Genomic DNA, 24,163 nt, shown 5'->3' with positions numbered 1-24,163 from the left:
AAGGCGTCAAATCAGGTAATTAAAATTTGTATGCATACAAGTTACGAAAAGGAGGACATTTCTTGATTTTTTTTAAATCCGCCCGGACACCGGACAAAGCCTAAAAAGGAGGACATGTCCGAACAAAAGAGGACGTCTGGTCACCCTATTTACTTCTGCTTACCTAGTAGCACGTTTTCGGTTTCTCAAAACAGTAGGATGGAATCAGAATCAAGAATTAATTTCTATCCCTCTATCACCACAGAACGGCATTATATTCATCCTCATATACAGTAGCATTACCTCGTCTTTGAAATTCTCTACCTAGTGACATCAGGGATTACAGGACGCTATCGAAATTCAAAATTAAGCTAGAAATGTATTTTTTGTCTAATGAAATTTATTATTAAGAAGTTACCAGATGTGTCGATTACAGCCTTTGTCTGATCATGTTAACTGTATATCTTGTTTTCATTATTAGTTGTTCTTTCTCGTTTAATTATTTGTATTAATAATAAGGTATTAATATAATATTAAGCTTTGTTTAATAGTATAAAAATTTAAAAATTTTAAATGTTTTTGCATTATATTTTGTTTACTGTAATTGTAAACGTTCTTGTTTTGTGTAATTGAATGTTATTAATTAGTTTCTTCGCTGCTGTCGTAAAACTTTGTATGTATACAAAGAGAAGAGGCGGCCTCATCGTTGTAGCACCACCAGAATAAATAAATTTATTATTATTATTATTATTATTATTATTATTATTATTATTATTATTATTATTATTATTCATAGAATCTTGGTAACAATATTTTTTTTCCAAAATACGTGCAAAAATAAAATGTAATGTTACACATATCTAGCCTAATTCATTTAGAAGATTTTTTTACAAATATCAGACATTCAAATAACCAATGTCTGCAATTCTTTACTTCTCATATACAAAAACAGAACAATGTTTTATTTCGATCTTGAATTTTTGAAAATAACTACCAAATTGCCCTCGCTTCGATTAAAAATGTATTAGCACCAAGTACTATGTTTGTATTACTTTAGAATCTAATGAATTTCAATCGCTTATGCTTATCTGGTTATGTAATCTTTCATGTACAGTAGTGGAAAAAAAAAAAAACCGGACCGACCCTTGTAGCTGATTTCAGAGCCTTGTTCACTCCAGAGCTTGACAGACCGGTAACTAAGACTTTCGTGGTTCGAATCCTTCCTGGGAAGGAAGCTTTTTTTTGTTACTTATTCAAATTTATTCCCAATACTTTTCGATTCCTGGTAAAATTCATGTTCTGGGAATAATAAGTTAATTGTAGTAAAATATTGCTGCAATCAAAAAGTATTGGGAATAAATTTGAATAAGGAACAAAAAAAAGTTTCCTTCCCAGGCAGGATTCGAACCACGAAAGTCAGCGAACTAACGTTTTTCGTATTCATAATCCAGTGTTAGCGATATGATATGATATGAATCCTGTACAAGTAATCACTCGATAGTCGGGGCTAGTTTAGCACGTTCATTGCGCGGGCTAGCGAAATGTCTATGCATAGCACCCTTAGTTACCAGTCTATCGTGCTCTGGAGTGAACAAGGGTCTGAAATCAGCTACAAGAATCACTCCGGTTTTTTTGCCACTACTATACCATGCTGGACAAAAAGATTGTCCGCGCTGAAAATGATCGAGTTCTAACCCGCGAAATACTCCTTTTTTTTTTTTTCTTTCTTCTACGGGAATTGTTGCAGAAACAAAAACTAAAAGTAGTCTAGGTCTAACCAAAACAAAGCTAAAGTTTTGTCTGCCCATCCTTACACTACTACATGCTTCACAAGGCGTCCGTCTTTTTTCACTTCGTACTATATGCGGTAAATGATCTGTGCAATCATGGCAGCACATGAATACATATAGTATTCAGTTCAGCATTGTATTTGTTGACATTCTTCAGCAAGCTTGCCAGAATTTCCTTGCAAGCATAAGAATACACGTACCAATGTAAGAAACTGAATATGCAGGCATTTTACAAAGACAGCAACAAAATCAAACAAGACAGCCTTGGTCTGAAGTACAGCACTGGCGAAAAACAAAACGGGAACGTAAGAGTTTACGTTTCAAATCTCTTGGAATGACATTCTTGTAATTATAATCTGCAATTATTTGTTTCCAAGCCACCTCCTCTTGTTTGGTTGTAACGTAATCTATTTTTTTTATTATTTTTTAAATTGGTTATTTAACGACGCTGTATCAACTACGATGTTATTTAGCGTTGATGGAATTAGTGACAGCGAGATGAGGCCGAGAATTCGCCATAGATTACTTGACATTTGCCTTACGTTTGGGTAAAACCTCGGGGAAAAAATCCAACCAGGTGATAAGCCAAAGCCCGAGAGCAACTCCGTACCGAGAGGCAAGCTCCTTAGCCGACTGAGTTACGCCGGTAGCTATTTTTTATTATTCTCTATAATTTATGTTCGAAAACAATTTGAATCAATATTTTCTCTCTCTCCTTCTCTCCCTCCATTTTTAAAATATGCTGCACGCATTCTTTTCTTCTTGTTATGTAATTCCCTTATCATCATCATCATCATCATCATCATCATGATCATCACTTGGCTATGTGTATTACCAAGAAGACAAAATAATGTAAGATCGAATAATGTATTGCAAAACAACTCTCTAAAAAGATGATTTTCCCCTCGTATCTCACGTCTTCACGTATAATTTCAGTTATATTATCAACAGTAATCTTACTGGAGGTTTTGATTTATCTATAGAAAATCAAAACGCGAGAGGAATTTAATTGACTATTACAGGATTAGAAGAAAGTATATAAAGATTAGAAGAAATAAAGTACTCTAATACAATAAAATATTAATTGACTTACTGAAATTATATTTCACTAATGTTCGCTTCACCGAAACATTTGAATGGAGCCGCCATTTTCAGTTGACTTTCTATGCTGCAAACAAATGACGATCACAATGCATGTTTTATAGAACCGTAAAGAATTTGCAGTTTGAAATGTTGGCAAACAAAGAAACAAATGGTAGGGAGGTGATAAAAACAGAAGAAAGTATACAGAGATTAGAAGAAATAAAGTAGGCTACTCTAATACAATAAAATAGATATTAATTGACTTACTAAAATTATTTTTTTCTAATATTACCTTCACCAAAATGTTTGAACGGAGCCGCCATTTTCAGTCGACTATCCATGCCGGAAACAAATTACGATCGCAAAGCATGTTTTATAATACCGTAAAGAATTTGCAGTTTGAAATGTTGGCAAACAAAGAAACAAATGCTATGGTAGTGATAAAAACAAACAAATGCTAGGGAAGCGATAAAATTAAACAAATGCTAGAGAAACGATAAAATTATACGATAAACGGCCATGATTGGTTGAAAGACATCCTTTCGTACCTTTTTATTGGTCAAAAGTAGTATGACGCAGTAAAAGTGTAAGCCTAATAGTCAGCACTAAACCAAATTTACATAACAACAATGTTACACAACATACCTAAATAGAAATAGAACTCACTTCATTTTGTAATCTTTAACGAAAAATGAACTCCAGTTAGTGATATTTAAGCAAATGAGCCCAAACTGTAAGAGCTAATTAATTACACCATTATAAACTATATTTAGAGTTATACACCCCTTTCAATAATGCTATATGTGTTGTAAATTAAATTACGACACGTAATCAAGTAGGGGGAAAAGAAGATCGCAATTGGGTGGAGGTGAAAACGCAGCTGAGATTGAATTTGCTCACGACGACGAAGACGACACGACTTTCAACAGCAGCTAATACGATTAGCGTCATCAATAGCTCCAATCCCAGGTAAGTCCCCGGCTTCCTATCGACAACTGACACGCTTCCTTAAGCCAGTAGTGGCAAACGTCACGAAAGACTGCGAGTGAACACCCGCCAGTACAACTGGACTACTGCTGTAGCTTATAATTGGCAATTTTGTGTCCTTTTCAACTACAGAGGTTGATCACAAGCAATAGCATGATTCAATGGTGGGGAAGGTGCGTATTTGTGTTACGTATGTGTGTCTTTTGAGAACCCTTCTTCCCCTTTTTTTTTTTTTTAGTTGCAGATCTATAATCTAGGCAGCTCGATAATGGAACATTAAAAATAACAAAGCTATTTTTATCACTATGGGTCTAAGATTTCCATCTTCTCCACAGCTCAGCTAATGTCATATCTTATGTTGCAATTACATATGTTCAGCTGAACTAACGTCTTACCTGACATTGCTGTTACAAAGACGTGTTCAGCTGGGCTAATGTCTTGCCTGATGTTGCCGTTACAAAGACGTGTTCAGCTGGGCTAATGTCTTCCTTGATGTTGCCGTTACAAAGACTTGTTCAGCTGGGATAATGTCTTGCTTGATGTTGCCGTTACAAAGACGTGTTCAGCTGGGCTAATGTCTTCCTTGATGTTGCCGTTACAAAGACGTGTTCAGCTGGGCTAATGTCTTGCTTGATGTTGCCGTTACAAAGACGTGTTCAGCTGGGCTAATGTCTTGCTTGATGTTGCCGTTACAAAGACGTGTTCAGCTGGGCTAATGTCTTGCTTGATGTTGCCGTTACAAAGACTTGTTCAGCTGGGATAATGTCTTGCCTGATGTTGCCGTTACAAAGACGTGTTCAGTTGGGCTAATGTCTTGCTTGATGTTGCCGTTACAAAGACTTGTTCAGCTGGGATAATGTCTTGCCTGATGTTGCCGTTACAAAGACTTGTTCAGCTGGGCTAATGTCTTGCTTGATGTTGCCGTTACAAAAGACTTGTTCAGCTGGGCTAATGTCTTCCTTGATGTTGCCGTTACAAAGACGTGTTCAGTGGGCCAATGTCTTGCCTGATGTTGCCGTTAAAAAGACGTGTTCAGCTGGGCTAATGTCTTGCCTGATGTTGCCGTTACAAAGACTTGTTCAGCTGGGCTAATGTCTTGTCTGATATTGCCGTTACAAAGACGTGTTCAGCTGGGCTAATGTCTTGCCTGATGTTGCCGTTACAAAGACGTGTAATGTTTTGCTTGATGTTGCCGTGACAAAGACGTGTTCAGCTGGACTGAAGTCTTGCCTGATACCATGACAAAGAGTTAAGCTGAGCAAAGACTTGTTCAGCTGGACTAAAGTTTTGACTGATATTGCAGTGACAAAGACATTTTCTGCTGGGTTAAAGTTTTGAGTCTTGCCTGAAGCCACGAAAAAGAGTTCAGCTAATCTAAAGTCTTGCCTGATGTCATGGAAAAGAGTTCAGCTGGGCTAATGTCTTGCCTGATGCCGATGTCATGAAAGAATTCATCTGGGCTAATGTGTCTGATACTGATGTTACAAAGACGTATTGAGCTGTTTAAGTCTTTCCTGATGTCATGACAAAGAGTTCAGCTGGGATAATGCCTTGCCTGATGCCATGAAAGAATTCAGCTGGGCTAAAGTATTGTCTGATGCCATAATACAAAATTGCAATATGTTCAACAACTCGTCTTTCGTCACGGCAATCATCAGTCAAGACGTTAACCAAGCTGATGTCATGGAAAGAGCTCAGCTGGGCTAATATCTTGCCTAATATTACAGTTACAAAGACGTGTGCAGTTAGGTGTCTTCCCTGATGCTATGACAAAGAGTTCAGCTGGAATAATGCCTTGCCTGATGTTGCAATGACGAAGCTATGCTAAGGATTTTTATCATATTCAGTAATTTTATATCACATCACTGAATCATGCTAACAGTTTCGTTGAAAACAGTTGCAATTGAAACATTTACAATGAGGTTACGTTTGCACAAAATCTACGCTCGTGAGTACGAGATTCTGAAATTGTTACAGATCACTCAGGATGTGATATTTAACATTTTTAAAGTGGCCGAGTGACCGCGCATCCGTGATGCGATCTACGGGGATGCAAACACCTCAACCAAGACCGGAACTGCGGATCATGCAGCGTGAACGATCTGAGGGAGGCTAATAATGGGCTAACACAACAACATCAATGCAATGAACACATAGGGGGTATCTAGATGTTTAAAGGCAAAGGCTGGGATATAGAGCTTCCTTCAACATTCGCCACAACATACATTTCTCTCCAGCCATCAGATCCTTATACTATACCTCTGGTGGTGCTGTACTTAAGACATTTACATGAATCGACGATCGATTCGGCGTCATACAAACACAGGAGATGTCCTATTTTTAGAGACAGGGATAATATTGAAATGAGAATTGCGAAGAGTGTGGGGATGAAATTACAAGGGGAAAACAGGAGAATCATCAGAAAAACCCTTACAATACTGACTTTATCCACCACAAATACAACATTCGAAATTTCAACTAGGGTCTGCGGTCGTCGTAAGCCAGCGCTCTGCCAACTGAGCTACCAAGGTGGATGCAACACATAAAAAGGCCTCGCCCGTGGCTGAATGGTTAGCCTCTTTGTCTTGCACCATGGCGATCAGGGTTCAAATCCCGTCTGGGTCACGAGGGTTTTGTGTTGGATAAAGCGGACGCGAGGGTTTTTTCTCGGAGTTCTCCCGTTTCCCCTCACCAATATCATCATTCCACTAATACTCCATGATCACCCTCACTCTGTGAGGCTCCGAGTAAGGCTTCCAGAATAAATTTAAAAAAGGCTAAAAAGCTGTATACGTAACTTTATTAACTTAACTCGTTCGATTTAATATGTGATTCGAATCAATTTAACAACATGTTTACATGAAGTAAAAAGAGGAAGTATTTTACATACATACATACAATCATGCATATATAGTGTTCTGCCAAATGACAGGTCTTTCACTGCAAACCCAGCACTCTCCAATCTTTCCTATTTTTGCCTTCCTCTTAGTCTTCGTATATTATCCATATATCTTAATGTCGTCTATCATCTGATTTCTTCTGCCCTGAACTCTTCTCCCGTTCACTATTCCTTCCAATGCATCTTTCAGTAGGAAGTTTCTCCTCAGCCATTGACCCAAGCAACCCCGTTCTCTCTTCCTCATTCTTTCTTCATTCACTCTTTCCAACACAGCTTCATTTCTTGTTTTGTCTGTCCATTTCACACGCTCCATCCTTCTCCATATCCACATTTCAAATGCTTCTAGTCGTTTCTCTCCACCTCGTCGTAATTTCCATATTTTTGCCCTATACAATGCCACACAAAGCACTTTACTAGTTCCTTCGTTAGTTCTTTTTCCAGAGGCCCGCAGAATAAGCTCCTTTTTCTATTAAAAGCTTCCTGAAGTACTGTATTTTAATGCTCCTGAAAATCGATTTAGATTTTCATGAAATATGTATTTTTGGCTTTCCTGATGGTATCGAAAATCTCGCTTTCAGCATGTCGCCTGTTTGTGCATAGCATGTCCTCTTGGATTTTTTAAATTCATGCTTTGAGTGAATTCTGCCTGAAATGGCGTAAACGAAACATAATTTTTTAGAAAATATTTCTAAAAATAGATCTTTTAACGCTACGCAAACATGTTAATAATAGATTACTACCGTATTATTATGGTAAGTTACTGTGCGAAAAGTACGGTACTTTAACACTAGTGAAATATGGTACTTTAACCCTAGTGCAAAAAGCATTTTTAACACTGATTTTCAACTGTTCACGCAGCTTGTTAATTGTTTCCCCACACAGACACCACATGACAGCAATCGCAACTGGAGTCACTGAATGTGACACTGACACTGAATGTTCTCTTTCTGATTGACTGGAACCAGTTATCATGAGCTCCATTAATTTATTATTATTAAGTAAATCCAATCACAAAATGTGAAATAATAGGGCCTACTTATAACCGAGTGCATGAAGTACTTGTAATAAATCCTCCTTTTTTCTCTAACCAAATGATATTCATTTTGAGTAAAAGAACATGAAATTTTTATCTCAACGCATCACGAATTAAAATATGTATTGATTTGATAGCAGTGAATGACTGGAAAACGGAAAAAAAGTCACATATGAGAAGTAAAACCATAAATATCACTATTAAACAAATTTCATACATAATTATACAGGGACATCATTTTATTTTTACTAACATTTTTACTGGCTATACCTTTGGATTAAAGGTTGAGAACCGGAAACACCGTTTGTTACCCCCTTCCACGACTGGAGTTCGATGATACTAGAGTAAAATACAAACAAATCACTGTACTAGGTATAGGAGGGAAGAAAAGTAGTTCATCCATTTACGTAAACTAGGAAATATCGCAATTTTGAGTTTGATAATTTTCATTAAGTTTTGTTTAATCAAAATACAGTACAGTATTAACAGTAAGTGTTTTTACTCACGAACTGAGTTATTCATGCGAACGTATTCATTATGCAGTGTATATTATACTGTCTACAGCATATTAGCGTACAATATAGAGAATGAAGTTAAAATGAAAAATAATCATAATATGGATATTTAAACACATTTTTGAAAATGGTGGCCGTTCATTTCGATACAGGCTTCAGTTCTTTTGTGCATATTATAGCACTATAGACTATTGCATCTAATTCCAATTACTAGTTTCGTCCTTCATACTTAGTAACTCATGCTGAAATAATTCTGTACCTACTCTATAAAAGAGTACCTTACGTACTGTAAATTCAGTCTTCACTTCTGCCCGACCCGCACAGATAAAATTACTCAGACATGCTATCTACTGTCCGTCCAAGTGGTTATGTCGCAGGATCGTAGAAACGATCACGTGTCACTGTCACGTAGACGTCCAATTAATTCCTAACAGAAATTAATGTTTTCAGAAAAGAGCTAAGACAGCCCAGCCACTAGTCTTTACAGTGGAGCGAGCAGAAGCAGGTGGGGGAAATCGGGATGCGACGTAGGCAAACGGACGTCAGTACCTGTGCGAAAATATGATTCAATATTGGAAGTTTTCGTCACTGGAAACGCAAACATATTTCTGGAACTTGGTTAGTAGAAGGGGTAGGAGTGAAGTACATTAAAAAACTCAGGTACAATAAAAATTGAAGTAAAAATAACATGATGTCCCTGTATAATACATTATATATCATTTAATTATGTTCATAAGAAAAACGAAGTATTATACTACACAACAGACCTTAAGACTGCAATGCATAAGTACACTGGTTCGACTTCTCCGAGAAAACAAAATTGTAGTAAACTAATCTTTACATTTAGTCACGGACGCTATACGGAGTATGCGATCCAGCAAAAAAAAAAAAAAAAAAAAAAAAAAAAAAAAAAAAAAAAAAAAAAAAAAAAAAAAAATCCTTAAGTGATATCTTGTACGCTCCACGTGGACTTAACAAGAGAACAGTTAGAGAAGTTCTGTTTTCTAGTAGTTTCGGACTTCCTTCAAACCATTACTAGACTTCCTCACATGCGGGCCTCCGTGACTGTGTGGTAAGCATGATGCAGGAATACCGCAAAGATCCGTTACACAATAAAAGGCAAACATCCAGTCCCGTGGAAGTGAGATAAACCTTTTCCTCTCAATGAGTCGAACCACGGACCGTTTGGTAAGGAAGCGCAAGCGCTATCCGCTGAGGCATAGCGATGAACAGTTACTGCCACTAAGGACTTTCATATTTTACATAAATTTACGTCAGTTTATATTCGCGAGCAGTTTCGTAATTACTGTAGCTGTCTCTTACCGGTAGGGATCTTGAAGTTCCTCAGTGACGAAGTTGAGGAAGTTCCAGCCCCCGAACGCGAAGAGCCCTGAGTAAAACGCCACGGCGATGCTTCCGGCGGAGTAGTCCCCCTCGAACGGCTCGTTGAAGTAGGAGGTGTTCCCTGCAAGCATTATAAAAAAGCACATGTCCATGATGCGAATTTAAACACAGTTCAAGGTTGTGTTTACACTAGAAAAACAGACTCTCCAACTAGAAGATGAGGGAAGTACGTTTCCTGTAACCCTAGATCATATATGTAACAGATAGGTCGGCCTTATGGGCTTTGACGTTAACAATTTTTGTCAGGTTTACTACGCTGCCATCTAGTTGTTACATAAGGAGTCAAGTCATAATTCCCATTTGAATTGCATTAGCGACTGTACTGCCATCTCGTTTTCGTTTACGGCGGACGGGTGGCGATCCTGGCGGTTGTTCTCTTCAAAGTGCTGCCGATTTTAACATAGCGATGAGTTATCTGTTATATATATGATGTAGGCTGTAACTAATGACGTGTCAGATAAAAGAGCAGAATGAAGTAAATACAGGGAAATAAATAGTAGAAAAGGAGAGAAAGAGAAGAGTGGAGACAAAGAGGGGAAGAGAGAAGACGCGGGTATAGAAAAGAGAAGAAAAAGATTGTGAAAACAAAACAGGAATAAAATCAAATCGAGAAAGAGACAAATATAATCAGAGAGAGGGTGAAGGGAGAGAAAGGGAAACCAGACGGAAGAGTTCACGCTATGGAAGTGGAGACATGACAGAAGGGAAGACACGACAGAAATGAAGGCACTGCGCAAGTGGAGACGCGACGGAAGTGGGGACGGGACGTTAGGGTAAACGCGACGGAAGTGGGGACGTGACAGTAGGGTAAACGCGACTGAAGAGAAGACGCGAAGGAAGTAGAGAGGCGACGGAAGTGGAGACGGGACGAAAGTGGAGATGGAACGGTAGTGGAGACAGGACGGAAGTGGAGACGGGACGAAAGTGGAGATGGAACGGTAGTGGAGACAGGACGGAAGTGGAGACGGGACGAAAGTGGAGATGGAACGGTAGTGGAGACAGGACGGAAGTGGAGACGGGACGAAAGTGGAGATGGAACGGTAGTGGAGACGGGACGAAAGTGGAGATGGAACGGTAGTGGAGACAGGACGGAAGTGGAGACAGGACGGAAGTGGAGACAGGACGGAAGTGGAGACAGGACGGAAGTGGAGATGGAACGGTAGTGGAGACAGGACGGAAGTGGAGACGCAACTGAAGGAGAGACGCATCTGAAGGAGAGACGCAACTGAAGGAGAGACGAACGGAAACGTAGACGCGATGGAAGTGGAGAAGACGCTACGGAAGTAGAGAGGTGACGGAAATGGATTTTTTTATTGAGTTATTTTACGACGCTGTACCAACATCTAGGTTATTTATCGTCTGAATGATATGAAGGTGATAATGCCGGTGAAATGAGTCCGGGGTCGAGCACCGAAAGTTATCCAGCAACGGAAGTGGAGACGGGACGAAAGTAGAGATGGAACGGTAGTGGAGACGCAACTGAAGGAGAGACGCAACGGAAGCGTAGATGCGATGGAAGAGGAGACGCGACAGAAGTAAAGAGGCGACGGAAGTGGAGACGGGACGAATGTAGAGATGGAACGGTAGTGGAGACGGGACGGAAGTGTAGGCACAACTGAAGGAGAGACGCAACGGAAGCGTAGATGCGACGGAAATGGAGGAACATCGGAAGAAGAGACGCGATGGAAGTGGAGAAGAGGCTACGGAAGTAGAGACGCGGCGGAAATTGTGAAGCGATGGAAGAAAAGACATCACGGAAGGGGTAACGCGACTGAAGGGATGACCCAACAGAATGGGTGACGCGACGAAAGGGGAGCCACGATGAAGGGTGATGTGGCGGAAAAGGACATAGAAGAAAACTAGAATGACAAAAAAAAATGACAAATTAGAATGGAAGAGATGAAAAGGAAAAGAATAAACACATAAGAATGAACTGAGTAGAAGAAAAGGAATGAGTAAAAAAAAATGGAAACAAAGATGAGAAACCGTATGCGAAGATATGGAGACGATCCTAAGTCACAAGTAACTTCGATTTTGACCATTGTATGTGTTTCCGAAGGAAGAAGTGAAGTGCGGAACCTCGCCAGAGTCTTGTGTGAAGTTAGTAGGAATAGGCCAGATGATGATCCTTAATTAAAACCATACAATCGTAAGGGCTGTAGCCTGGATAAAAGAAAAACTTGAATATTCTGATTTGCGAGCCGTGCATTTCCCGAGGGCCTGGAGCTGAAATGCAAACATAGGACGATATCTGCATGACATTGCTAGACTTTAAGTATGTAAACAAAACTACGAAGTTTCTTTACATTAACTTCTATTTATTTATTGCTTATTTGACCTTAGGATACCATTATCATCATCATCTGCTGCTGCTGCGGTGGTACAATATTTGGGGAAGGAGGATGACGGAAATATCTCTCCACTGCACTCTCTAGTCTAAAGTCTAAACCTTTCAGCGTCGAAATTGAACGCGGGAGGAAAATGTTCAGTAAATTTTATCTGTATCGGGTACAATGTTGTCCTGTATTGCATCTATTTATATCCCATGGTATTCGTACATCACTTCACAGCTAGAATATGGAACATGTATGTATGTATGTATGTATGTATGTATGTATGTATGTATGTATGTATTCACACTGTAAATGGGTAAATAGCCGGTGGCAGTAGTAACTAATTACGCTCAATAATGACAATAATAAACACAATTAATAAAAAAGACAATAATAAATTAATAATAATAATAATAATAATAATAATAATAATAATAATAATAATCATCCTAAATTAAATGAAGCACGATCACTTAAAATAACATTTAAAGTAAATCTAATTTGTATCTTAACCCTAAGTACGAACTAAAACCCACGAGTATGATATGTTCATATCTGCATAAGTACCTTTCAGCACTACACTCATTTCGCTGTCAACTCACTCACTGTACTGGAACTACGACACATTTCACGGATACTATCCTGATTTCACTAACACTTCAAAAACATTTCACTGATCAAATACTTCGCATTTCCACTATAAACTATAAAACTTCACTGACACGAACACACTTCACTTACACAACACACTTCACTGACACTTCACACTTCACTGACATAACACACTTCTTCACTCATACAACACTTCAAATAACAAAACATCAATTACACCTTTAAATAGTGTTTAATATACTACCGTCTATTAATAAAGTCCTTAGCCTATTTTTAAATACATTTTTGGTTATTGGTAAAACAACATGCCGAAAAAATCTTATTTATTATTATTGAATTTCCAAGTTTATAGAACCCAATTTTACCCGAAGGTATATTAAGGCTGTAATTAAATCATACATATTATAGCTCTGTACAAATAGTTACATAAAATATATACATAATTATGACATAAAATACACATATTACATTAAATGTGTATGACAATGAAAATCATATTTATATTATACAAATACAAAGAATACAAAGATATAAGATAAAATAGATATAATATATAGAAATAGATACACAATATATGAAATGCAAACATATTACTTACAGTACTTTCCAGGACATATCACACACAGACTTGTTACTAATAATAATAATAATAATAATAATAATAATAATAATAATAATAATAATAATAATAATAATAATAAGCATTTCGTAGAAATATACATATTACTTTTAAGGACGTATATGACATAAAAATGACATGAAATAGACATGACATACAAGTGCATGTTCAACACATACTTAATGGCTTTTAAGGAACCCGGAGGTTCATTGCCGCCCTCACATAAGCCCGCCATTGGTCCCTATCCTGAGCAAAATGAATCCATTCTCTATCATCATATCCCACCTCCCTCAAATCCATTTTAATATCTTCCCATCTACGTCTCGGCTTCCCTAAAGGTCTTTTTCCCTCCGGCCTCCCAACTAACACTCTATATGCATTTCTGGATTCGCCCATACGTGCTACATGCCCTGCCCATCTCAAACGTCTGGATTTAATGTTCCTAATTATGTCAGGTGAAGAATACAATGCGTGCGGTTCTGTGTTGTGTAACTTTCTCCATTCTCCTGTAACTTCATCCCTCTTAGCCCCAAATATTTTCCTAAGCACCATATTCTCAAACATGTGTATTGCTTATCTTTTTTTTGTGTATTGTTTATATTGTATATACCATTGCCACCGGGTGCTTGCCCACTTGCAGTGTAAATAAATACATACATACCCTTAACCTATGTTCCTCTCTCAAAGTGAGAGTCCAAGTGAGACATAGACATATTATATACAATACACAGAAAAGACAAATAAAAGGGAAAATTACATAAAAACATATATGATATGAAACAGTGATATTATAGCTATTATTATTATTGTGATTATTACTATTATTATTAATAGTAGTAGTATTTCCTTTTATTGCAGCCTGTTTTGCTCTGTTGCATGTTAGATTAATTATATATATATATGTATATATATATATATATATATATATATATATATATATATATATATATATATATAGAACCTGAAAATATATACATACAAAATTAACACATTCACAATACTATGAAGTCTCAATTATAATCACGGTCTAGTTGAGATAGGCTGTATACAGAAGAGTTTTACAATATAGTCTACTAATACAACACAAAGGATTAGTATCGATACTTAATATAAGACAAGACATATTCATGCAGCGTTGTTGAACGTCATAATTTCACCTACAGAATAGAAGGCGTGAGAAATTAGATACAACAATAATAATAATAATGATAATAATAATAATAATAACAATAATAATAATAATAATAACAATAATAATAATAATAATAATAATAATAATAATAATGCTTTATTTATTCTGGCAGAGTTAATGTGAGCAGACCGAAATCTACTAGATGGCGAGAACAATTCTAAAACTGGAACGAGACTTTCGATTACGATACGTTATTTGGAAGAAAAATAAAACTATGTTAATGTCAATATCAATACAGAGATTGCTAAGCAACTATGAAGTAAGCCTATACTGCAATATACAAATCCATGAACTTATAAATACAATCTCTTCCACGTTTCTCGTTTGCTTCTGATTTTTTCCTTCAATCAATTTTCATTAATTATCTAACTCACTGTAGAAATTTAAATACTTTATTGCAAATATTCTTAATTTCACGCACATTTAACACTATATTACATAACATAAAAATTACGCCCGAACAGGGACTCGAACCCTGGACCCTTAGGTTAAAAGCCTAATGCTCTACCGACTGAGCTATCCGGGCTCACGAGTTAACCTTTGGCGATCGGTCCCTACATTACAAAGTCGGCTTCTATGAATCTTGTGGCATAGTACAGGCGAGCACCTGGCGGAGTACGTATACATCTGTCGCACTGTCTGTAAATTCCGTGACGTCAGAGGGGAGGTAGCCACCGCACAATCAGCACTATTACTCAAAGTGCAAACATCAAGCGTGTAAGAGCTTCAGTTTAATCATGGTATTATGAATCACGTATTTCAAAGACTGGAATCATTCATCGCTGTTTATCACAAAATACGGTACTTTAAAGCTGGATAAGAAGGTTGTAAGGCGCGCGTGGTCACCGTCTGTTTACAGACAAACCTGTTGTTTTCTTCACAGATGTTGAATGTACTACGAAGTTCTTGTGTGCAGACGCACAATATTCTCTCTCCCTGTCTCTTTCACGTAATTTCTCTTTCCTACAGGAACATTCTTCGTGTGCAGAGATTCATATTCAGAAGCAAGTTTATAATAATGAAGATTAGTAAATGCCGTTCGGTTAAAATGGTCCGGATAAAGTTGATCTTTTATGGACCATGTCAGTGTTAATTCTTGGAGGTAGAGCGCGTAATTGTGCAGTATGTGACAGTAGACTACAGTCAGTGTTGTACACGAAGATATTATTATTATTATTATTATTATTATTATTATCATTATTATTATCATCATTTATAAAACATTGGCCAGACCTATACTCTGTTTTGGACGATTCGTAATATTGATTCACAAAGATTAACGGCGGCAGAAATGAGATTTATGCGTCGAACAGCGGGATACACGAGAATGGATCACATTAAAAATGTTGACATTATGAAAGAACTGCAGATTGAACCGATTACGGAATACCTACAGAAATACAGACAAAATTGGAGATCACATGTCATCAGAATGCCTCGTTCTAGAATTCCACGCCAAATTTTAAATTACCATCCTGTGGGCAAGAGATCCTTGGGCAGACTGTTCAAGCGTTGGCAAGAGACCGTAACGGGCCACTAGGCCCAATACATGCAAGGATGATTATTATTATTATTATTATTATTATTATTATTATTATTATTATTATTATTATTATTATTATTATATCTCCAATCGAAATCACCGTTAGAAAATGTTCAGGGCTTAAAGACACGTAAGTGAAACTCTTCCCAAAATAGAAGTAACCCTAGCCTTTATGGAGAATAAGCAAAATTATACTTCTTACTTTATAAAATATATTAAATAGCTTACAGAATTATTGTTTGAATTGGAAACTGCATATAGAAGTTTTAATGCTTTAATATATCAACACGAATTCCTTTGTGAAATTACTAGATAGGTCTTACGTAAAAGCGAAAAGAACTTCTTTATCATTTTTTTCTGTAGAATACACAGTATGTGCACAAAGAACTTCTTCCTCACCACAAATAATAATTTAACTCTTTATAATAAAGGATTATTTGTTTCTCAGTCAGTTGTTAATTTGCAGGAAAATGTTCGTAAAAAATTTCCTATTAACAATTTGCTCTCACAAAACTGTCCGTTCCTTGACAAATATATAACATAGTTACAATCTATAGCACTTCTCCAACCAAACGGTCCGAAGTTTCTGCTTCATAATAGTTCTCATTTACATTTGGTGAATCATGTGCTTTTAACTTTAATTAACCGAAGCAGTTAACAATTGTATTACGTTCTGTAATTATGCATAACTTATCATAAATTAATTAAATATAAAATTTTCGCCCGAACAGGGACTTGAACCCTGGACCCTTAGGTTAAAAGCCTAATGCTCTACCGACTGAGCTATCCGGGCTCACGTGCTGTTCCACCAGTCACTTCATAATCATGAAGTATAATAGAGTCGGCCTCTATAAACTCCGTGGCAAAGTCCAGTGCGAACACGAAGGACCTAGAATCTAGCTCTCTCACAGTAGCATAGTAAAGTAATTCCTAAAAGCATGGCTCGTCGAGTTGGACCAAAGGTTCATTTATAATACTCCCCACCTCTTGACAATGAGACGTTATTCTGAAAACGGCATTTTTCAACATTGAACATACTCTTTTTGTCTCACTAAAGCAAAGAAATACGCAATTTTTTTCATAATATGTAGCTTTGATATAAAATAATGTTACATTAAATACGGTACTATTCAATTAATATTTGTATTTGTGGACATAATTCCACGCCGCTCCGCTAGATGTCAAGTCCGTGATATTTCGCCAGAGCGGGTAAACGCTCTGATTTCGCACTCACGTCAATTCTGCTAGTATACAGCTGTCCGGTATTATCATAGTAGGTACTAGCCGTACCCGTGCGCTCCGCTGCACCCGTTAGAAATAAATATAAAGTAATTACATAATTAAAATAGGACGTTTGATCCAGGGAACATTCATGTTTGATAGAAGGATAAATCGTTTAATATGTTACTTAATTTAAATTGTATTTAAATAATTAAAATGCGATCATTTTGGTCCAGAAAGCATTCATTTGGTGCAATGGCAATTCCTTTAACATGTTTCTTAATTGTTATTACATGCAACCATAGTTTAATGAACATTGACATCATTTAGATTTAATGTGTATACTTTATTTTACTTGCTATATGTTTCCATTGAATTATGGTAATAACTTAATTTTAACTCTTGTTGTTTTCTACGTATTCAGTAAATGGCGCTTGGCCCACTATGGTTCTGAACCCTTTAAATAACTTAAATTATATTATATTATATTATATATTATATTATATTATATTATATTATATTATATATTATTATATCAGAAGTTACTGTAATAATATTATAGTATTATGTCCATCTAGAGAAACTACACTTTCCAATGGTGAATTAATAATTAATTATACAAATCGGTTAATTTAGCTTCCGATATTACTTCATACAAACACAGAAACATTCTCTGTAGGCTATCTTTCATAGCTTTCGATTGTTGCCATCCAAGGCCCCTTATAGACGAAGTCATTTGTTTTTTATTTCATTATACGGCCTTAGATGGCAGTTATTTTAATTTTAAAACTCATTTATCTCATTAAATATCAGTCCTATCAAAATGTTTCAAAGAATAAAACTTATCGCAAATGGTTTTAAAGAAACTTTGGTTATGTAACATTTTTCACAAAAATAAACAATACGCGAGATATTTCGATTTATTTAATTCAGGTCCCCTTATAACCCCTTTTTAAATAATGTATTTTGAATGCCATATAGCCTAAAATCTAAGTTACAACGAACTTAATTTATATTCCAATTTTCATCGAAATCCGTTCAGCCATTATCGCGTGAAAAGGTAACATACAGACAGACAAACAAACAAACAAACAGACAGACAGACAGACAGACAGACATACATACATACATACATACATACATACAAAAATGTCAAAAAAGCGATTTTCGGTTTCAGAGTGGTTAATTATATATGTTAGGATCAATTATTTTTGGAAAATCGAAAATTACCAGAACAATTTCGGCTACAGATTTATTATTAGTATAGATTTGGTATTTATGTTATTTTCTTAATCCTTAACTTGGCAAAGCTTCATTTCTCACACTAGTTTATTAAACCTTGTCGGACCGTAAAGAAAACAACTATCGCAATGTCCATATTTTATATGTTGTACAATATTATAGTATTGTGAAATTTTAATTTTCCTACCATTTTTTCTATTCTATTAAAATTATAGCAAATAGCCTATTAACCTGTTGTATCCTATAGGATACTTTGTCAATATAAGGTTTAAAATCCGCTGTTGTGGCTATGTGAATAAGCACGCGCACTTCTCCAACCAAACAGTCCGAAGTTTCTGCTTCATAATAGTTCCCATTCTCATATGCTGAATCATGTGCTTTAACTTTAATTAATCGAAGCAGTTAACAATTATCGTATGCTTGTTCTGTAATTCTGCATAACTTAACATCATAAATTAATTAAATATAAAATTTTCGCCCGAACAGGGACTTGAACCCTGGACCCTTAGGTTAAAAGCCTAATGCTCTACCGACTGAGCTATCCGGGCTCACGTGCTGTTCTACCAGTCACTTCATAATCATGAAGTATATAGAGTCGGCCTCTATGAGCTCTGTGGCAAAGTCCAGCGCTAACACGCGAGGGCCTAGAATCTAGCTCTCTTGCAGTAGCATAGTAAAGTAATTCCTAAAGGAATGGCTCGTCAAGTCGGACCAAAAGTTCATTTACAATACTCCACACCTTTTGACAATGAGACATTATTCCGAAAACGGCATTTTTCAACATTGAACATACTAGGCCTATTTGGAAGTTGGAATTATTAACGATGCTGGAATGGATAGACACAACGATTCTCAAATAAATTCGGAATCTAATTTAGATACCATTTTATTCGTTCATGACGATGACTTTGTACGTCTTACTTTAATTTTGTGTTATTTACAGCACTGACATATTTAATAATATTATCTGGACAAACAAATACTAATAATGTCTAATATCGTCCAAGGAGATTACATATAAGTCACTAATTCGTCCAGTAATGGAATATGGTGCTGCATGTTGGGATCCTTAGAGATTAGAACATATTAAGACACTGGAAAAGATTAAAAAACGGGCTCTTCAGCATTGTCGTAATAATCCACCATTAAAATGGGACACACTCACGGACAGGAGACGCGAATTCGATTATGCGCAATGTTCAAAACATACAGAGGTGAGCCTGCTTGAAGAGAAATAAAAATTAGGTTGCAGCCGCTAAATTAGGCCTACTCTTCAAGGAATAACCACTCATATAAATTGAGGGAAAGAAGACAGAGGAATGACACTGGAAAGTTTTCTTTTCTCAATCGTATTATCAGGGACTACAATGCTTTACCTGCAGACTTACTAAAGGCTTTACCAATAACCAAAAAGTATTTAAAAATAGGCTTAAGGGCTTTACTAATAGATGGTAGTACATATATCGTACATACTATTTAAAGGGTGTAATTGATATTTTGTATTTGAAGTGTTGTGTCAGTGAAGTGTAAAGTGTGTTGTGTCAGTGAAGTGTGTTGTGTAAGTGAAGTGTGTTTGTGTCAGTGAAGTTTTATAGTTTATAGTGGCAGTGCAAAGTATTTGAACAGTGAAATGTTTTTGAAGTGTTAGTGAAATCAGGATAGAATCAGTGAAATGTATCGTAGTTCCAGTGCAGTGAGTTGACAGCGAAATAAGTGTAGTGCTGAAAGGTACTTGTGCAGGTATGAACATATACGCGTGGGTTTTAGTTCGAACTTAGGGTTAAGATACAAATTAGATTTACTTTAAATGTTATTTTAAGTGATCGTGCTTCATTTAATTTAGGATGCTCATTGTTATTGTTTTTGTTTTTATTATTATTATTATTATTATTATTATTATTACTATTTCTATTATTATTACTATTATTATTATTATTATTATTATTATTATTATTATTATTATTATTATTATTATTGTATTTGCTCGCGTAATTTGCGCACTTTTTATTTAACTTTGGCCACTGAAAAATAGGGGTGCGTAAAATATGCGGATTTTTCAAATAAGAGGTCCTTTTCTGAGTTTATCTCAATTAGTATATGTATAGGTAAGTATTTACGGTAGGGCTAATTTTCTATACCGGTAACTTGTCTCTACCAAGGACAAGCATTGTTAAAGTAGCGGGACTTTGGGGTTTCTTTCTGAAGCAGGTACTTCAGTTGCTGGTGAATGACCTACGATGGACTGTAGGGAAGGAAAATCCCTACTACACTTAAAAAAGTATGTACGTAAAATGTGTGCGCAAAATACACGAAGCAAAAATAAAGTTCAAAATAATCCCTTAAAAATTAGGGTGCGCAAAATACGCGGAGGCGCAAATTACGCCAGCAAATACGGTAAAACTTACATTTTCAGATTATTAATGAAAAGATATACTGACAAGCCATGGGCATTATTTGTAGCTTTTTGAAAATAGCCCTACACGATTCCCTAGATTTGGCACCTACTATTATTCTAATTACTCTTTTTTGTAATAGAAATATATTGTTACTATCTGTGGAATTTCCCCAGAATATTATTCCAAAACTCATTACCGAGAGGAAGTATGCAAAGTATATTGTTTTTAAGGTATTGATATTTACTATCTTTTGCATAGATCTAATAGCAAAACAAGCTGAATTTAGTTTGGGGGTAATTTCTTTAATATGATTTTTCCAATTTAACACATTATCGATTTTTAAGCCAAGAAATTTGGTTGTTGTTGTTTCTAATAGGGATCTATTATTAATTATTGTGCTAGAAATTTGCGACGTTGAATTTGGACAGTTATTAGGGGGGCAAGATCATTTATAAACACTAGAAAAAGTAGGGGACCTAATATTGATCCTTGAGGAATTCCATTATTAATAGTTCCCCATGTCGATGCAGATTTCATAGTTGTTTTCTTGGAGACGAAAGTAATCATCTTTGAACACTGACTTACAATCCATAGACTTTCCCTCACATTAATCAATTCATTTGCAGATTATATCGTAATCATTTTGTTTCCTTTACGTCCACATGCCGCATGTCATATATCAGCGATGTTCCTTTGGATTCGTTTAGTTGCTATGGAAATGCAAACCGAGGAAAGAATGAAGGTCGTCTGTTTAGACCTGAACTTCCTTTACAAAGACATGCGCAACAAGCGTCAGAGATCAGTTCAGGTTGGCCCCACTGTAGTAGCGGATATTATACTGTTTTGCTACTTTACTTTTTAATTATACTTTCAAGACTTAATATGCGGTGCACGAATAATACTCAACGTTTGATCGGACGTTAGACAAACAAATTATGAATGATTATCGGGTTGTGTGTTGAGGTTCAAAGGGTCTGACGCTTGAACAATAGAACAGCTCATTACCCCAATACAAGGTGCACTAACTAAAATTCGTGAGCCCGGATAGCTCAGTCGGTAGAGCATTAGGCTTTTAACCTAAGGGTCCAGGGTTCGAGTCCCTGTTCGGGCGTTACTTTTTTATATTACGATATTATGTCATATTAAAAATAATTGGTTACGGAAAGAAGTACCCATATAAATGTAATAGCCTTGCAAATATGAATACAAAATAATATGAAGATTTTATGATATAATAATCAAGAAAACAAACTAAGGTTATTGTAGGCTTTTCTTGTGCATCTGCTGAAATTCCGAATTCTCTCGCAAACTGATGCAATAATTCATAATTTTATTGTAAATTTCGGTTACATTAATTAAGAAAACAAGCAAAACTGGAGATATTTTAAATTTCCAATTATATGAAGTACAAAGAGAATGTACTGTAATGCTGCGAGAAACCGATTTTGAGGTCTTCGCGGAAGTATGTGTTCCATATTTCTTATATAAAATGGACGAAGTTACGCAATAATAGACCAACCGCCAAAAACCTGTTTTCGAGATACTGACCATCGAAATAAATCTGGTTTTTATTAAACACTTTATGCAAGAAGTACTGTAACATTCATACTATTACAAAAAAAATGGTAAAAATAATACTAAAAAGAAAGGCTAACCGATATTAGTAACAAATCAGCAGTTGAATTAATACTACAAAGCAAAATAAAAAACAAATAAATAAATAGACAAATAAATAAACAAATAAATAAATAAATAAATAAATAAATAAATAAATAGATAAATAAATAAATAAATTTTATACAATAAACAAATTTTGCTTATAAACAGCAGCAAAATCCAAATATTGCGTTCTTGATTATTTTCCGAGTTAAATAATTCAGTCTACAACAGATCTGTGCAAATATCTCATTTTTTTTTCAGATTGTCGGTTGGTCTGTTATTGTAGTAGTATAATATATATTTATTTAACCTGGTAGAGATAAGGCCATCAGGCCTTCTCTATCCCTCTACTAGGGGATTACAACTACAATATGAAGAATACAATTACCTACAATAAAACTGCGTAACTGTGTCCAAATAATCCGTATTGGAATTTTCCTCAGTCTGCTTGTCTGTCTGTGTACAGCGACTTTTCAAAGCTACTGAAAGGATTTTATTCATATTCAGTACCTACATGTAAATCTATTCAGGAATGATTCACATGAAATACCAGTTGAACAAATTATCTCCTATCCGGAGACAACTTTCGCTACCGTCGAATGCGTTCTCACTCGCTGGTTACGGAAACAAAGCAGTATCGGTGATTCAAGAAACCGCGTTTTATTAACATAAAACATTAAATATAAAATCAATCATTATCGTCGCCATGATGAAAATTATCATTAATGCATGATGAATTATTTCGAAGATCAAATATCGATCAATTAACTTAAATGCAGTTTAATGAGAGCTTAAAGCTCAATTCGTGTTGGTGAAATGCATTGTTCCTTTAACTGTCAATTAAGGACACTTTACGTGACAAAGTTTGGTGAAATCGGTCCTTAGTATTTACACTAAATATATTTAAAATTGCTACCTATCCTTATCTGGTTGTAAGTTTCTTAACTCGTAACACTTTAGATTATCATGTCATTGAGAGTGAAATCATTCAACTTTTTTTAAGTAATGCAAATTTATATCATAAATTAACATTCGAAGATCGACATCAGTTTACGTCTGTTTGCAATATTAACTTATTTCCATAGTTAACTGTTCCTAATTTAATAAAACATAAAAAGACAACGCCCGGACAGGGACTTGAACCCTGGACCCTTAGGTTAAAAGCCTAATGCTCTACCGACTGAGCTATCCGGGCTCACAAAGCATCCGAACTTCACCTTGCAATGTGATATTTCACTTGAGCCGTTCTATTGTTCAAGCGTTAGAGCCTTTAACCCGATAATTATCCATGCTTGGTCTGACGTCAGACCACGTGTTCAGTACTTCGCATGCACCACACAATACATAAATATAGAAATATAAATAAACTTAATAAAGACAGTACAATTAAAAGTATTGAAGTTGGGTGAACCACAATTGATCTTTGACGTTTATTGAACATGTGATAGTAAAACATGTGAAGATCATGAACAGCTAACATCTATTACTTCTTCTATTTGTATTAGCACAGAAACCATACCCTGCTGTCAAATTTAGTCCCTCATTCCTTCTAATATTTTCGAGGGAGTCTTCTTTTCTTCCTACCAATATGAGCTCGTTCCTCTATAAATTTAAGTCGAAAGTATCGTCCATGCCAGCAGTTTTGAACCTTCTTAA

The 24,163-nt window shown here is 35.9% G+C and overlaps 1 protein-coding gene and 5 non-coding genes across 7 annotated transcripts in view; 1 reads left to right on the top strand and 5 right to left on the bottom strand.

Annotated features, from left to right (window-relative positions):
- JhI-21 (Juvenile hormone Inducible-21) overlaps nucleotides 1-24,163 on the bottom strand; it is a 148,309-nt gene that overhangs the window by 26,119 nt on the left and 98,027 nt on the right. For both annotated transcript variants that reach the window (XM_069835872.1, XM_069835871.1), the window contains one exon: nucleotides 9,610-9,751. In XM_069835872.1, coding sequence (XP_069691973.1) covers nucleotides 9,610-9,751 — 142 coding nt within the window. The remainder of the gene's footprint in view (nucleotides 1-9,609; nucleotides 9,752-24,163) is intronic.
- On the bottom strand, nucleotides 14,900-14,972 carry TRNAK-UUU (transfer RNA lysine (anticodon UUU)). Its single transcript has one exon. It is a non-coding gene; the product is annotated as a tRNA-Lys (tRNA).
- Nucleotides 16,710-16,782, bottom strand: TRNAK-UUU (transfer RNA lysine (anticodon UUU)). Its single transcript has one exon. It is a non-coding gene; the product is annotated as a tRNA-Lys (tRNA).
- TRNAK-UUU (transfer RNA lysine (anticodon UUU)) lies at nucleotides 18,928-19,000 on the bottom strand. The gene has a single exon. It is a non-coding gene; the product is annotated as a tRNA-Lys (tRNA).
- On the top strand, nucleotides 21,887-21,959 carry TRNAK-UUU (transfer RNA lysine (anticodon UUU)). Its single transcript has one exon. It is a non-coding gene; the product is annotated as a tRNA-Lys (tRNA).
- On the bottom strand, nucleotides 23,630-23,702 carry TRNAK-UUU (transfer RNA lysine (anticodon UUU)). The gene has a single exon. It is a non-coding gene; the product is annotated as a tRNA-Lys (tRNA).

The sequence above is a fragment of the Periplaneta americana genome, chromosome 9, assembly GCF_040183065.1.
Source record: "Periplaneta americana isolate PAMFEO1 chromosome 9, P.americana_PAMFEO1_priV1, whole genome shotgun sequence".
Classification (NCBI taxonomy): domain Eukaryota; kingdom Metazoa; phylum Arthropoda; class Insecta; order Blattodea; family Blattidae; genus Periplaneta; species Periplaneta americana.
The sequence above is the reverse complement of the archived record's forward strand: the minus strand, read 5'-3'. Positions and strand labels throughout refer to the sequence as shown.